At 31.7% G+C, this 14,596-nt stretch overlaps 3 protein-coding genes and 1 long non-coding RNA gene across 5 annotated transcripts in view; 3 read left to right on the plus strand and 1 right to left on the minus strand.

Moving 5' to 3' along the window:
• The first annotated feature begins 215 nt into the window (after positions 1-215).
• LOC106120677 (uncharacterized) lies at positions 216-684 on the plus strand. The gene is made up of 2 exons (XR_001228016.1): positions 216-325; positions 579-684. It is a non-coding gene; the product is annotated as an uncharacterized LOC106120677 (long non-coding RNA).
• Positions 685-1,411: 727 nt separating this feature from the next.
• Positions 1,412-3,527, plus strand: LOC106120818 (uncharacterized). Of its 2 annotated transcripts, none has more exons than XM_013316266.1 (4): positions 1,412-1,590; positions 1,674-1,850; positions 2,137-2,481; positions 2,722-3,527. In XM_013316266.1, exons 3-4 carry the CDS (start codon positions 2,144-2,146, stop codon positions 3,383-3,385), a joined length of 1,002 nt encoding a protein of 333 aa, XP_013171720.1. In that variant the 5' UTR covers positions 1,412-1,590; positions 1,674-1,850; positions 2,137-2,143; the 3' UTR covers positions 3,386-3,527. The 2 variants fall into 2 exon arrangements, with proteins under 2 accessions (XP_013171720.1, XP_013171721.1); XM_013316267.1 differs by having other exon boundaries at positions 2,725-3,527.
• Positions 3,528-7,444: 3,917 nt separating this feature from the next.
• Positions 7,445-8,736, minus strand: LOC106120636 (uncharacterized). Its single transcript, XM_013316000.1, has one exon. The coding sequence runs from the start codon at positions 8,611-8,613 to the stop codon at positions 7,933-7,935; it is 681 nt and encodes a 226-aa protein (XP_013171454.1). The 5' UTR covers positions 8,614-8,736; the 3' UTR covers positions 7,445-7,932.
• Positions 8,737-8,977: 241 nt separating this feature from the next.
• The window catches only part of Naa15-16 (N-alpha-acetyltransferase 15/16), a 72,926-nt gene continuing 67,307 nt past the window's right edge, over positions 8,978-14,596 (plus strand). The window contains exons 1-10 of the mRNA XM_013316092.1: positions 8,978-9,154; positions 9,438-9,522; positions 9,612-9,874; positions 10,783-11,090; positions 11,167-11,301; positions 11,768-11,908; positions 12,158-12,425; positions 12,827-12,983; positions 13,289-13,413; positions 13,991-14,204. Of these exons, the coding sequence (XP_013171546.1) occupies positions 9,098-9,154; positions 9,438-9,522; positions 9,612-9,874; positions 10,783-11,090; positions 11,167-11,301; positions 11,768-11,908; positions 12,158-12,425; positions 12,827-12,983; positions 13,289-13,413; positions 13,991-14,204 (1,753 nt within the window). The 5' untranslated portion in view covers positions 8,978-9,097. The remainder of the gene's footprint in view (positions 9,155-9,437; positions 9,523-9,611; positions 9,875-10,782; positions 11,091-11,166; positions 11,302-11,767; positions 11,909-12,157; positions 12,426-12,826; positions 12,984-13,288; positions 13,414-13,990; positions 14,205-14,596) is intronic.

The raw sequence follows: 14,596 nt of genomic DNA on the forward strand, positions 1-14,596 counted from the left end.
GAAGAAGAAGAAGAAGAAGAAGAAGAAGAAGAAGAAGAAGAAGAAGAAGAAGAAGAAGAAGAAGAAGAAGAAGAAGAAGAAGAAGAAGAAGAAGAAGAAGAAGAAGAAGAAGAAGAAGAAGAAGATTCATGACAATTTTAGGTTCATGACAATTCATTGAATTTATTTGAAAAGTAAAACTTAAATATTGTATTCTATTTTTACATTATATTTAACATGACTTTAACATTTGCAATGTTTTGATAGGAAAAGTTTGGATTAGGGGACTATTTGAAGCGTCGGCAGTGCAGTTGGCGCTTGACCGGATCATATTTTACATATCCAGGTACGATCTCCGCTATATAGTAATGAGTTCTTCGAATTTCATGATAACCTCCATCAGACATTCTTACTGTAATTACAAATTGCATTCAACTGCATAGAAATTCAAAGATATGCGAGAAGTCGCATTCTTGAGGGTAGGCTCCGAGCTCCTCAGTGGAGTATAGTGTGTCCGTATAGTGAGCTTCATGATGACGATTTGTTTTGCTTCAATGCATATTGTCTTGTTAGCAATTTTCTAAATATTTTACCAACAGAGAGGAGCTAATCTCTTTCCAGTGTTATTCTATTTCTCAAGACAAGAGTGGCACTACTACTCCAGTTCTATCAGAAAATATGATCTATCAAATAAACAAACTGGAACAAATAAGCATTTATCAAAGTTGGGGTATTTTGTTGGTGAACTAAACAATAATGGTATTATTACGAAAGCAATGAGCATTATGTTGCGTTCTTAAAATATGTTCGCTTTAGTCAGAAGATTAAATAAAGTTGCAATTAACGAAATTGTTTTATTTTTCCAAAATTGTTTTCCCTCGAATAATACTTTCAAACGTCAAAAAGGAAATTGACAGATTGATTTTTTTAGGTTGGTAGCAACGTAGACTTGTTCATAATATTGCTAGCATTGAAAATGTCAATTTTTATTCTCCGTTTGTGTATCTAATTAGTCAAGAGTCCCGTCTCTTATTTTATATACTCTTTGGATACCATGCCTTTTTTTTCTTTAAACAATTAATTTGGTAATAAAAAATTAAAATGAGATAAAATTGTGTTTCCCTCATTTGTCTGGTGACCCACAAGTAAAATGCATTGTTTTCTTTATAAAAGTTTCTGAAATACATTTATAAATTTTGAATATTCATTGATGTTTTTGTTTATTATTTCCCTACAAAATCGTTAAATTGAATAACATGTAATATTATTTTAATTACATTAGAATTCAACGATTTAGTACCTTTACGTCATTTAATTTTAGCCAAAAGTTAACATATCGAAACTGTGTTCAGATTGAAAATTTTGGAATCTGTTCTCAATGTAACCATAGAGTCAAGGAGTCTGTGATGTTTATGGTTTTAAAAACATAAAGGACGCGAAATTTTATTTTTGTTTTATAAATTGTTAATATTGATGATCGCGATAATTTCTCTTTATCTTTTAATGTACTAAGCGAACATCAATATAATAAAGGCTAACATAAGATGAATTCATCAATATCTACCGATTTACCACGGCAGCACTTGGCATTGTTAGCTGCGAATTGTTTGAGTAGGTTATTTCAAAATTCGAAGTATGTCTTTCTTTCGTTTGTTTAGTATTTTTGACAGTAAAGTTGTGTGTTTTTATTTCAGAAGACATTGCGGAAAATACTAAAAACATTAGTGCACAGCAAAGAGAGCTTTTGGAACTTAATCTATCAATAACAACGTATATTGAAGAAAGTAAAATTCGTCTAAAAGCTCTTCGTTTAGAATTGGCCAACCGAGCTAATAGTTCCATCAAAGTTGCTGAGATACTGTCGGAGAGAGGTAAGTTCAACAAACAAACATTCATAACTGAATAATCTGTTTTGCTAAATACCAAAACCCATTTGATCTCATCTGTCACATGGCATTGATTTAAAATAATCTAATATTCAGATTTTGTACTGATCTGTAGTTTAAAACCCAATCGAAGATGTCAAGAGTTTTTATATGTGTATCAGATGACGGGTTAAGTTTTATAATCAATTTGGATCATATTTACTTTTTTACCAATAAAAGTACAAAAATTTTTGGTTATAATTAAAAAATACACATATCTTGTATTTTACAGACTAAATATGTCACAATCACCTACAACTCCGCGCAAGCAAAGTAAAACAAGACGATTATCAACAAAACTAATTAAAGAAGACAATAATAACACAAACTCCAAACATTCTAAAAGACAAAATGCCAGAACATTTGTAGCGTGGTACAAACGCATGATAGATGATGATAGACAGAACTTAGCATTGTATTTATCTGATGATGCAACACTGGAATGGTTTGGAAGGACAATAAAGAGCAGGAAAAAGGTTACTGCATTCCTACGGTATGACATGCAATGTTCGAGACATGATTTCAGAAGTGTTGATTGTATAGACCACATACCACAGAGATATGAACCAATATTAAGGTTTGTAAAAATGTACTTATCAATCCTATCCCATTTCTTATTCTTAATAAACTGAGTTATCATCAATTATTTAGTTTTCTTTTAATAACTCCTTTGAAAGTAGCAGTACTTTATTATTTTTTTTGCACTCATTGTTATCCCAACATTAAGAAACTTTTTTTCCCTACATTGCTCATTATTTACAGAGTAAAATAGTATTTCAACAAACAGTTTGTCAGCAAAATGTATAATCTTTTTCAGAAGAAATGAAACAGCTCTAGCAAGTCCATTTGAAAACTCACCGGAAATTTGTAAATCGGGACCAGAGAGAGGTACGAAACGTTTATTACGATCCAATTCTAACAGTCCGGAGTGGGCCGAAAACTGCGGGCCAGATAGTGATGTAAAACCTACTGAAGGAAAGCGATTAAAGAATAATCACGTACAATTAAGTAATGAAAGTGAAATAGATGTTAAATTAAGTACTGAAAAAGATTTGCTTAAGGATGAATGTTTAGGTGTTAGTAATAAGGGTGATTTTGCATTTATTAAGCGAGCAGTGAAACGGAAGTGTTGTACTGTAACACCTCCAAATTTAGAAGTAGGTCAAGGTGATTGCCTTCCTTCCACTAGTGGTACGGACTCCGATAGGTCACATGATACTTTGAATGCCCAATTGCCAAGGTTAGCGGTAGAATGCGATGGCTTTATAGAGTTTAATAGAACAAGAAATCATAGCATAGATTCTGTAAAATGGGAACGGAAATGTAAAGTTCAAATATCATATTCCGAAGATCCATTAAATGTTGGAGAATACATAATTTGGAATATTCGGTATAATGATGAAACTAAATGTAGGCGAAATCTTTTGGCTGCATTTGAAGAAATTGCTAAAGAAGAAGAGTTGAAAAAGATTGATGTATGAATTATGGTTAAATATTTTATATACAAATTGCCTCATGTCTAGCAACTAGCTAATTATACAACTGTTGAAGAAATATTTATTACAGTAATATGAAATAGATATAATTCAAATATCTTCATAGGAGAACTTAAAATATGTAAGTTTTAAACAATCTCATTTACAATATATTTTATAACATAAGATTTGGAATACCCATGGACCAAATAAAAAAGTTGGAGATCTAAAGTATGAAATTATTACTTTCGATGATAGAGTAAAAATAATCCAGTGAAAAAAGAATTGTCTGTGTTTATATGCCAACACAATCTCTATGGATCATTATGATGATTGTAAGTTATCTATGGTAGTAATATTTGATGAAATTATTGCTTCATTTCCACTTTCCAGTAAATTAGTGTGTAACCATGTGATACTTTAGTAAGTAGAATATAATATACATTGTATTTTTGATATCTTTGTAGATATTTTTTAATGTTATGACAAAACAATACCTTTAGGTATTATGAAATTTATAGTTAAACTATACATATGTTTTATATGACCATGAGTTTAAATTGTCAAAACTTACATTCCCATTGAAAAAACAGATATGTTTTTGTAAAAGGTTTTTTGCAGTGTAAACGGTTATAGGTTTAATATACAAATTAAGTTATACATCTGATCGTGGGAGACTGAGGCCAAAATCTCCATATAAAACATATTATCCCTGTCATTAACTTTGACAAAACAGAGATAACAATATGTTTTAACCCTTTAACTTGTAGAAGCAATTTTGTGTCTCCGTAAAATAAAAACTGGGTTTTTTTTTCTTTAATAAAAGTTATTACTTTTATTAAAGAAAAAAAAAACAATCATATTTAGTGGAAGAAAAAAAAACATGGTGGCAATATCGTTGCCAACACCATTATGAGCTGTGTTAAATTCTATTCATGGATTATCCTCTTGCAGTTGGTGAAATATCGTCACTAAGTTTTAAGGTATTGGTGCTACAAAGTGGAAAAAATTATAAAAATGTTGGTGGCACACATATTGCCACCACCAGCAAAGGGTTAAATGGGGTTTTTGGTCTCAGACTAATGTCACATTCTTTTAATTACTTTTCGGTAATAAAATTACAATTATGAAATAGTTTATTCCAGAAGCAATAACGGTAATAAGTTGATTTTTGTTATGACGATTATATCTGGATTAGCATTTACAGTTTTCTTTGCCTAAGTTGTGCTTAACAATATAATTTTTATTATTTATTTTACAGCTGCATAAGATTATTTCCTATTTTATTATTTCAGCTATGCATGTATTTCCTATGTGAATAATTTTAATTTATAGTAAAATATTTCTGTATCATGTTTTGTTATCTGTGGAAAAAACCACCGATTAATGATTTGTCTACTTTGTTCTAAGTGAGTTTTGCATTCATATAGTTGAACAAGAATAATTGAGCCGGTGAGAGGAGTTGCTGTCTTGGTTAGTTCTGTCAGAAAATGTATAAAACTTACATGGGCATATAATATGGCATAAACAAAGCATGACATGACAGCTACAGTATGAAAGGGATCTTGACACTTTTTTGACATTTACAAAAGGGCAGTAGTGAGCTGTCATGTTTAATTTGATCTTTGTAGGCCTATAACTGGCTAACCTGGAACTTAATTGGTCTATGATACAAAATAAACATTTTACATAAGAAACGAAACGCGTTCAAAGTCATTATATACTTATAAGTATATGTTTAAACATTTATATGGTAGTAGATTAGAATAAATAGATGTAGCTCGGATTTATTTATAATTTTTTTGATGAAGCCAAATATGTTACATAGACCACTTTAGTTCCAGGTTAGTCAACTGATTATCTGTATATGTTATATATACAGTTGCTCGAACACATATAAAACTTTCCGCCGACATTGATTCTCATTTCTTAGTTTACGTTTCAATGAAGGTGAAATGTAATGATTTATATTTTAAATGTTTCAAAGTTTTTATGTACACATTGAAGGTGTAATAATTTTTTATTTAAGATTTACATAAGATTTTGATTTCTCGATTACTCAAATGTAATTAAATTCGTTTAAGATTATAATTGTGTTACGTATTTTAAGTTTATTATGTTACGGACATTACTTATGAAGTGATGGAGTTGAGGTAGATTTTTGTTCGAATATGCTAGAGACGATTAAGCTGAATAAATATTTTTAGAAAGTACAAGCAGTATTTTCCTTTAATCTCGTGATCCTGGTACAATTTGGCATGTTGCGAGTAGATATTCTCATTGTATTAACTCAAGCGTTAGTTATTAAACTAAGAATAACGTTAGTATTGCAACCCAATTACATCGCTACTTGTCCAAATTTCCGTCCGCGCTGAATTAAAAAAAACAATATTTAGGGAGATGAAAAATAGATGTCCGATTCTCAGACTTACTCAAAATGCTCACAAATTTCATGAGAATCAGTCGAGCCGTTTCGGAGGAGTATGGGAACGAAAATTGTGTCACGAGAATTTTATATATAAGACTAGCTATAGCCCGCGATTTCATCTGCGCAGAACAAATTAGTATCTTATATTAACGTATATATCAGGTACTTCCAGTGAAAGTCCCGTCAAAATCGATACAGCTGATTCGGAGATATCCCGAACAAACGCAGATTACCGGACATAGACAAGTTAAAAAAATTCGTTATAAGCGACGCAAATACATTGTTTGCAAAATATAATATTTATTATTATGTTATTACATACAGACACTCCAATTTTATCGATCGCATAAACATGGTGTTTGTGCACATTAAAATTAATTCAACTACTTTTTTCTGGCTTATATTATCCTCGTAATATTTATAGCATCAGTTATGACCGATATATCACAATGTGTGTCATTTGCGATAAGAATATTGTCGATCAATAAGTATTTCAGTTAATAAGATAAAAAAAAAACTACAAAATAATTCTGTACATTACTTTATTTCTTCCATACTCAATACACAAATAGGCACAAAAGTACACAAAATTACAAAATACATATTATGCCATCAACAGAATTAAAACATTTAAACAGAAGATAAAACAAGCTACAGTTAAAAAGTATTAAACAGACAAATAACTAAAGAATCTGTAAATATGAGACAAATATTATATTATTTAACTTAGCAGTTGACCACCTATAACGGTTGCCACAAGATATAATTGGATAGGTAAGAAAATTATTCATTCTTCAATCTACCTTCTACTTCCTTAAAAGAATTAAGAGAACTAAAAAATATTACAACGCTTTGTTCAATGACTCGTAGACATGGGTTTGCATAAGTCATCTTAAATTTGGATCTTATAATTGTGGTAATTGATGGGTGAGGCCTACATCCAGCAGTGGATAAATCTAGGCCGATTACAATGATGAATACCAACAAATATAAAATTATATAATATATAGCTTAGCTTCGGTAATTTTCAAGTTTGTAACAAAGTAAATTTTTTACGAATAAAAAAACACAAAGTTAGAGTATTGCACATAATTTGAAACATTATATACTATTAATAACTATGTGTATTAAGCATAGAAGCAAATATATAACTGTCAGATCTAAATACATTGTGGCACCATGATGGCAACATCTTAATATTAAATTTCTAAATACAATACCTAATTATAGTCATTAAAATGTTATTCAATTTATATGATTACAAATAATTCGCCGACAATTTAAAAAAGAAAACGCACAGCACATATTTTCTAATAATTTGTGATGATTGAAGGAACTTATTAAAATACGCATAAACATTATCAAACTTAGTAATTGTTAAAACATAATAGGAAATTTATAATTCACAAATTAAGGCAATGATATTATAATTTGATCATACAATTTTAAATTTTATAAAAAAATGTAATAAATGGAAGCATGATTTATTTTCATATTTATCAAATTAACAAAATGTCATGAGCCTCTTAGTCAAAAAAACATAACATTAAGAAATAATTAATGCATATAAAATTAGTATAAATTGTATAGAGTAATTATTTGTATGGAATTGTTATTATTTTAAATTCATAAGTAAAGTTAAATTATAAAATAATATTGATTTAATGAATATGAAATTAGTCAAATAAACAAAACCATATTTCTAAGCTAATTTTCTATTGATATGTAGCAGAATAGTTTAACTCAAGACCTAAAGTTTATAAAAAAATGTTACTCACTTTTGTGAAACCATTTTCTCACATTGCATTACATAAGCAATTCATAATATGCAAATTCAACTTAAAGTCTTGAGAATAAATTCTAAACATAATAAAATGTAACATAAATTCAGCACCTCAGAGTAATTAAAACAAATATTAATTGTACTTTATATTTATAAATTTAGAATTTCAATAATGTTTTAAATTGTTAATATGATTATGAAATTATCAAATGATAGTGATATCTTAAGTTAAAGAAGGTAGAAGTCAAATAAGCTGAATGTCCAATTCACTTAAATCTTTTAACATCTATTTTACTGAATATCTGAGTATCACACCATACTAATAGTTGACTGTCGCCTTAGTTAGACTTGTTGATCAAAATCATTACCATCATTTACATTCGGGTCCTCCATTTCTTCTTTAGCATCATTCTCTAGAGCAGGGTCATTGATTTGATTATGCACATTTAATGCTGGGCTTAATTTTGGAGGCTGAGCTGCAGGAGTTACTTTTGAAGGAACTGATGGATTTGGTGCACTTTTTGTTGTCAAAGCTGATTTTAATTTCAATATTTCTTTTTCTAACTCCTCTATCTTTTCTTTTCTCTCAGCTAGCTGAGTGGAAAGTGTATCTTTTTCCAATCTCAATGTTTCCAATGTTGCCGTCTTACTCACTTGGAGATTCTTCAAGCTCTGTAACTCAGTCTTACAAAAATCAAGATCGACTAAAGTACGATTAGCTTGAGTTTCGGCTTTTAAGACTTTACTGTTGTACTCGGAAAGTTGATTATTCAGTTTTATTTTGTCTTTTTCCAATGTATTCATCTTTGTATTGTAACCATCTCGCTGTTCTAGCAGGATTAACGACTCCTCCATACATGTCGTTTGGGTTTTTGAACATTGTTGCAACTGTGAACTTATTTCACCGACTCTGTTTTGTAATTCAGTCTCCAAGCTCCAGCTATTGATAAGTGAAAGGGTGAGTAAAATGCACATCGCAAACACGATGTACATAGGCCAGCGACGCATGTTTTCTATTCCCATATTAAAACAAACAAGAAACTAAATGCGTACGGTTTATGTACGTTACAAGAAAAAATATTTTTAGGAAACAAATAGAGAAAAACTCTTCATGAAAGATTAAACTTTGACATCCCATAAAAGTGTTGACAGCTTCTGTTTGATCAACGTCACACTGTAAACAGTCACATTTTAAAATATTTGTAGTGATTAAAAGCGAAGGATTTTAAGTTCTCTTTGTATTTCAAAAAACATATTTTAATTTATATTACATGTTAGTGAAGTGCGATACGATCCATTTGTTTTAACAAAAATGTTAACCTTTTGTCTTTTTACTTCATTTTTTTCTGAATCACACTGGCAAGAAATTTACTTGGTCACGTGACCTGTCTGTGTACCATAGGCTAAATTCTTCATCGACTTCTTTGGTTTATAGCCACGAGGTTTTTAACAATATTTCAATTTATCGGTGGAATAATAAACAGATACTTTATATCTGCAGTACAAAATGCCTCCCAGTAACCCATTGCCACCAAAAGAAAATGCTTTATTTAAACGAATTTTGGTAAGTCTTCTTGTAAACACAAAATTTGTTCGAGTGGCTTGTCATTCCTGGCTTATAATTCCAAATAAAAAATATTTCCATTATAAGTAAAGTTCGAGCATGTATTATATTTATTCAAATCATGATTCTATTTATTACAGTTTAAGTAGTAAACAGTAGTTTACCTTCCTCTGTTATTTATCTAATAAATGTAATAAAAATTACAGTCGGCCTTGCACTATTTGAGTGCATCTAATAATAAATATAGGTTAACAATTTCTATAATCCAAATGTTATTTTACAGAGATGCTATGAACATAAACAATATAAAAATGGATTAAAATTCGCGAAGCAAATATTGTCGAATCCAAAATTTGCAGAGCATGGAGGTGAGAGTTTGAAGTTTTAATAAACAAAGTGTTAGAATTACTTTAGCGGTTCAGTGATTCCAATTGAATTCGATGAATTTTGTTTATAGAAACTTTGGCAATGAAAGGATTGACGCTGAATTGCCTCGGTCGTAAAGAAGAAGCATATGATTACGTGCGTCGTGGTTTACGGAACGACCTGAAGTCCCCAGTGTGCTGGCACGTCTATGGTCTTCTACAGCGCTCCGACAAGAAGTACGATGAGGCTATCAAATGTTATCGTAATGCACTCAAGTGGGAGAAGGAAAATATACAAATCCTCCGTGATTTATCACTGCTTCAGATTCAAATGAGAGATTTGGAAGGATATAAGGTAATTTTATTTTAACATTAACAATATGCTATAAATTGTCAGTTCATTTATTCAGAGATTGTCCTCTACATGATAGGGCTTAGGCTGGTTACAGTGATATGTATTCTGCCCTTACACAAGGCATGTGCTAGAGAATGAGTTGTGAAACTATAACCAACTTTAATTCAAATGTGAAACCAGAGTGCATTCATTTGTTGGAGTTTTATTTGGACTTAAACTAATGTTGTAACTGTGGTTTGAGTTATATGATTGTGGTTTCTATTGCATAATCTAGTTAGATTTAATATATCGTAAGTTTTTAGTAGAAATATTAAATTTGTTATTTGATCTTATAGGCTGATTGGATTTGAAATGAATCTTAAATAAATAGAGGCTAAAAAGGCATGTGTAATTTTCCATATATGTTTTTTTTATTAAGTTTAAGGGTACAGTTAGGATAATTTGTTATTTAATTAATACATTGTGGACGATTAAACATTTATAATTGAATCAATTGATGTCTTTATTACAATGAGATGAATAACATATGTCTCTTTTTACATGAATGTGAATTATCCATTGTATTAAAATGTTTCTGTCATAACATCACCACTGAGAACAATATCATGTTGACAATTTTTTACATAATCTACAGTTTTTGAAATTACATCTGTATAATAAAACCATTATTTGATATCTATAGGTACAGTAATCTTAGCAATTGTGATGTGCGTATTTACTGTAAATCTTTACTGTCATAATATTTGTGTTAATTCATATTGTTAGGAAATCTAGATTAGGCTTATATAATTCTTTAATCCCTTTACTTGAATAAGCAGAATATTCTGTTGCCCAAGCTATGCCTACATTGTCAACAACAATCTAGTAACTATAAACAATTTCTTATTGGTTATTTTTAACATTTTCAGGACACAAGATACCAGTTATTTATGTTGAGGCCCACACAAAGAGCATCATGGATTGGTTTTGCGATGAGTTACCACCTTCTTGGTGATTATGAGATGGCAAATAGCATTCTAGATGCCTTCCGCACTAATCAGATGAAGGGACCATATGATTATGAACATTCAGAACTATTGTTATATCAAAATATGGTGCTGGCTGAATCAGGACAGTATGAAAGGGCCTTACAACATTTACAAAAGTTCCAAAGTCAAATTCTTGACAAATTATCAATTAAAGAGACCTCTGGTGAATATTATTTGAAACTTCGGAGGTAAGTAACATTTTAGTTACATTGTTCTTAAAAATATATTGAAAAAAGTATTGATAAAATTTTAAATAATTTTCAGGTTTAAGGAAGCAGAGGCAGTGTATGAAGATTTATTAAAAAGAAATCCCGAGAATGTAATGTATTATCAAAAGTTAATTGAAGCTAAACAGCTTAGTAAAGTTGAAGATATTGAGGCCTTCTTTGATGTATATAAGTAAGTTAACATTTTATTAAATGAATTTTTCCAATATTACTTAAAAAAACATGTGGTACAGGCAAAATTTGCTATTTATCTAATTCATATCGGTAATTTTATGTCAATAGTTACATTTTGCTAAAGATATATGAAATCTTATTAATATTATAAATTTTTGTATGCATGAATGGATGGATGGATGGATGGATGGATGTTTGTTAGAAGGTATCTCCAGAATGGCTGCACAGATTTCGCTGAAATTTGCCATAGATGTAAAACATAGCCTGGCACACAAAGGCTACTAATTAAGTTTTATTTTAATTCTGCCTGGGCGCACTTGGGGGCAACAACTAGTTGGTTATAATCTGCTTATAGCTGCGCAATTCTTGTAAATTAGAATTTCTTAGTAAATGAAAGATCGCAATTAGGCTTTGTATCAATATTTTGGTTTCATTTACTCAAGCAATTATTTAAAAAATTTCAGAAAAGAGTATCCAAAAGCAATAGCACCGAGAAGGTTGCAACTGAATGAAGCTCATGATCCATTGGTGTTTGAGAAACTTGTTGATCAGTATTTAAGACAAGGTTTGCACAAAGGTGTACCTCCTCTTTTTGTAGACTTAAGGTTAGTAAAAGTTAATGTATTAAATTAAGGAATATTTTGTTATATGACAGAAAAGTGAGATAAAATATAAAATAAGAGCATAAGGAAGAAGAAAATAAAACATGAGACAGTGTTGGATACAGATTTTTGTAAATCTTATACTATGATATTTTACTTTTTTTCATTGATTATTTCTAAATGACGCCTTGAGAAATTAGTTAAAGTCGAACCATAAACCTAAACCTAATATAGTATTTATCTAATTTCCAGAACTTTATACAAAGATCAAAGCAAAGCGGATACAATAGAAAAGTTAATATTACAATATATAGAGAATTTAAAGAAACATGATCGTTTCTCTTCCGATACTGAGGAAGACAAGTCTCCAGCGAGTGCATTGTTATGGGCATATTACTTCGCAGCACAGCACTTTGACCACAAGAAGGATACAGACAGAGCGCTACAGTATATAGATGCTGCGATAGAACATACACCTACGCTTATAGAATTATTTATTGTTAAGGGGAAAATATATAAGGTAAGAATTTTCTCATATCATAAGGTGACAAACGAGCCACCTGAATTCGCCGAAATAGCGAAGCGAATGTCGCCCATTGACATCTGTAATTGCAGATGCATTGCCTTTCTTATTCGAGTTAGCGTCACACAGGAAGAGACTATAACCCTTCCAATACGGCCACCCAAGTGTCAAATAGTTGTTTTCCTTTTCTATATTTTCCCCGTCAAATCAATTACTACTAAAAGGGGTAAAATTCTTTCCTCTGGCAAGTACTTTCATTAAAATTTATCTTCTGCGTGGCCTTGGTATTACACTGGCCCATTTATGCAACAGATGTTGGCGTTTACCACTGTCAAATGGATGAGGTATGATTGTGGTGGCAGTGAAAGTGGTGAACAAATATAAATGTTATTGTACAGCATGCGGGCGACCCAGTGGAGGCGTACAAGTTGCTGGAGGAGGCGCAGGCGATGGACACCGCTGACCGATATGTGAACAGCAAGTGTGCGCGCTACATGTTGCGTGCTGGACATCTCAAGCGTGCAGAGGAGATGTGTGCCAAGTTCACCAGGGAAGGTCAGTATATAGTTTTTTTTTTTATATTTTTTATTAGCAGATTTTTTTTGTAAATTTACTGATTCCAACTAAGCTCTAGGCTTGCGCTAGGATATGGTTTATGACAATAGTGGTATGGCGGGATTGGAACCCCCGACCACCTGATCAGAAATCCATACCTTGGGATTAGGCTATTAGTGCATTGTATTAAAACTCTTGTGTGATTTTTGTTTTGGTGACCGCTCCATTTTTGTGCTGAAGTTTCTGAATTCATACTCTTTCTTTATTAACTCTCATTATTAATTTCATCAATATTTGTTTCTCAGGTGTCCCGGCTACGGAGAACTTGAACGAGATGCAGTGTATGTGGTTCCAGACGGAGGCTGCTGCTGCGTACCAGCGCTTGCAGCAGTGGGGTGAAGCGCTCAAAAAGGCACATGAAGTCGACAGGGTGAGTTAACTCTGACTACTTATCATGATCTTATTTAGTTGGCATATTTCATTCATGAAGATAATGACTAATCTCGAAATATGAACTAAATACAATAATAATGAGCGTCGGTGGCTCAGGGGTTACGCATTTGACTTGCAATCTACAGGTCCTGGGTTCGAATCCTGCCATGTACCAATGTGTTTTTTGATTTACGACCTACATATGTGAAGGAAAACATAGTGTTACAACCTGTACATATCTGAGAAGAAATTCAAAGATATGTGTGAAGTTAACCAACCTACACTGGGCCAGCGTGGTTGACTATGTCCTAGTCACCTCTAACTTAGGGTAGGCTCCGAGCCCCTCGGTGGGAATGTATAGTGAGCTGATGATAATGACAATAATAATTAACTAATACCATGATTTGTATCTAGTTATGTGAGAAATTCTATGTGAAAGGTAATTGTCTGGTCCAGTTGGACAACCTCCATGACCGAGAATCCTATGCAATGGAAAAACCTCTAAAAGCAAGAAATATATCACGGTTTACAACTTGCTTATTAACATTATTAATACTAAATATATTTATTTTCAGCATTTCTCAGAAATAATGGAAGACCAGTTCGACTTCCATTCGTACTGTATGCGGAAGATGACGCTTCGGTCATACGTGGGTCTACTAAGATTGGAGGATGTGTTGCGTTCCCATCCATTCTACTTCCGATGTGCTCGTGTTGCGATACAAGTCTACCTGCGTCTCTACACGCATCCGCTGCAAGATGTGCCGCAGACTACGGAACCTGATACAGGTTAGTTGCACTATTATAACTTGGGTACACTGACCTCTATGAATGGATTAGGTATAGGACGTGTATTTTGTGCCTATTTGATTTTCGCCATTTTGCCGCTGACTGTAGCGGTTTGTAGCCAGATTAACTGTCATTTAATATCAAAAGGTGCGTTTAAATCGGAACATAAAAGCTGTAATTTCCAAGCAATAGCCTATCCATATATAGAGATCAGTGGTCTACCATCAATAATTATGACAAACCAACGTGTTGTCTTTGACAGAATTTGTAATAAAAGTAGTTCCTATTGGGCAAAAAGTACATCAACAATTTCATATTTATTTTGAATTTATTTATAAAATATTCGTGGCCCACTGGAATTTTTGATAGATAGGTTTCTGTAGGCTTCATTT

The sequence above is a fragment of the Papilio xuthus genome, unplaced genomic scaffold, assembly GCF_000836235.2.
Source record: "Papilio xuthus unplaced genomic scaffold, Pxut_1.1 DF826949.1, whole genome shotgun sequence".
NCBI classification, from domain to species: domain Eukaryota; kingdom Metazoa; phylum Arthropoda; class Insecta; order Lepidoptera; family Papilionidae; genus Papilio; species Papilio xuthus.

What these genes read in the sequence shown, in the direction of transcription:
- LOC106120818 (XM_013316266.1), top strand. Translation starts at nt 2,144, where the DNA reads ATGTCACAATCACCTACAACTCCGCGCAAGCAAAGTAAAACAAGACGA. An exon ending in AGATATGAACCAATATTAAG is followed by an intron (nt 2,482 to 2,721) that starts GTTTGTAAAAAT and finishes AATCTTTTTCAG; the next exon opens with AAGAAATGAAACAGCTCTAG.
- LOC106120636 (XM_013316000.1), bottom strand. Translation starts at nt 8,613, where the DNA reads ATGGGAATAGAAAACATGCGTCGCTGGCCTATGTACATCGTGTTTGCG.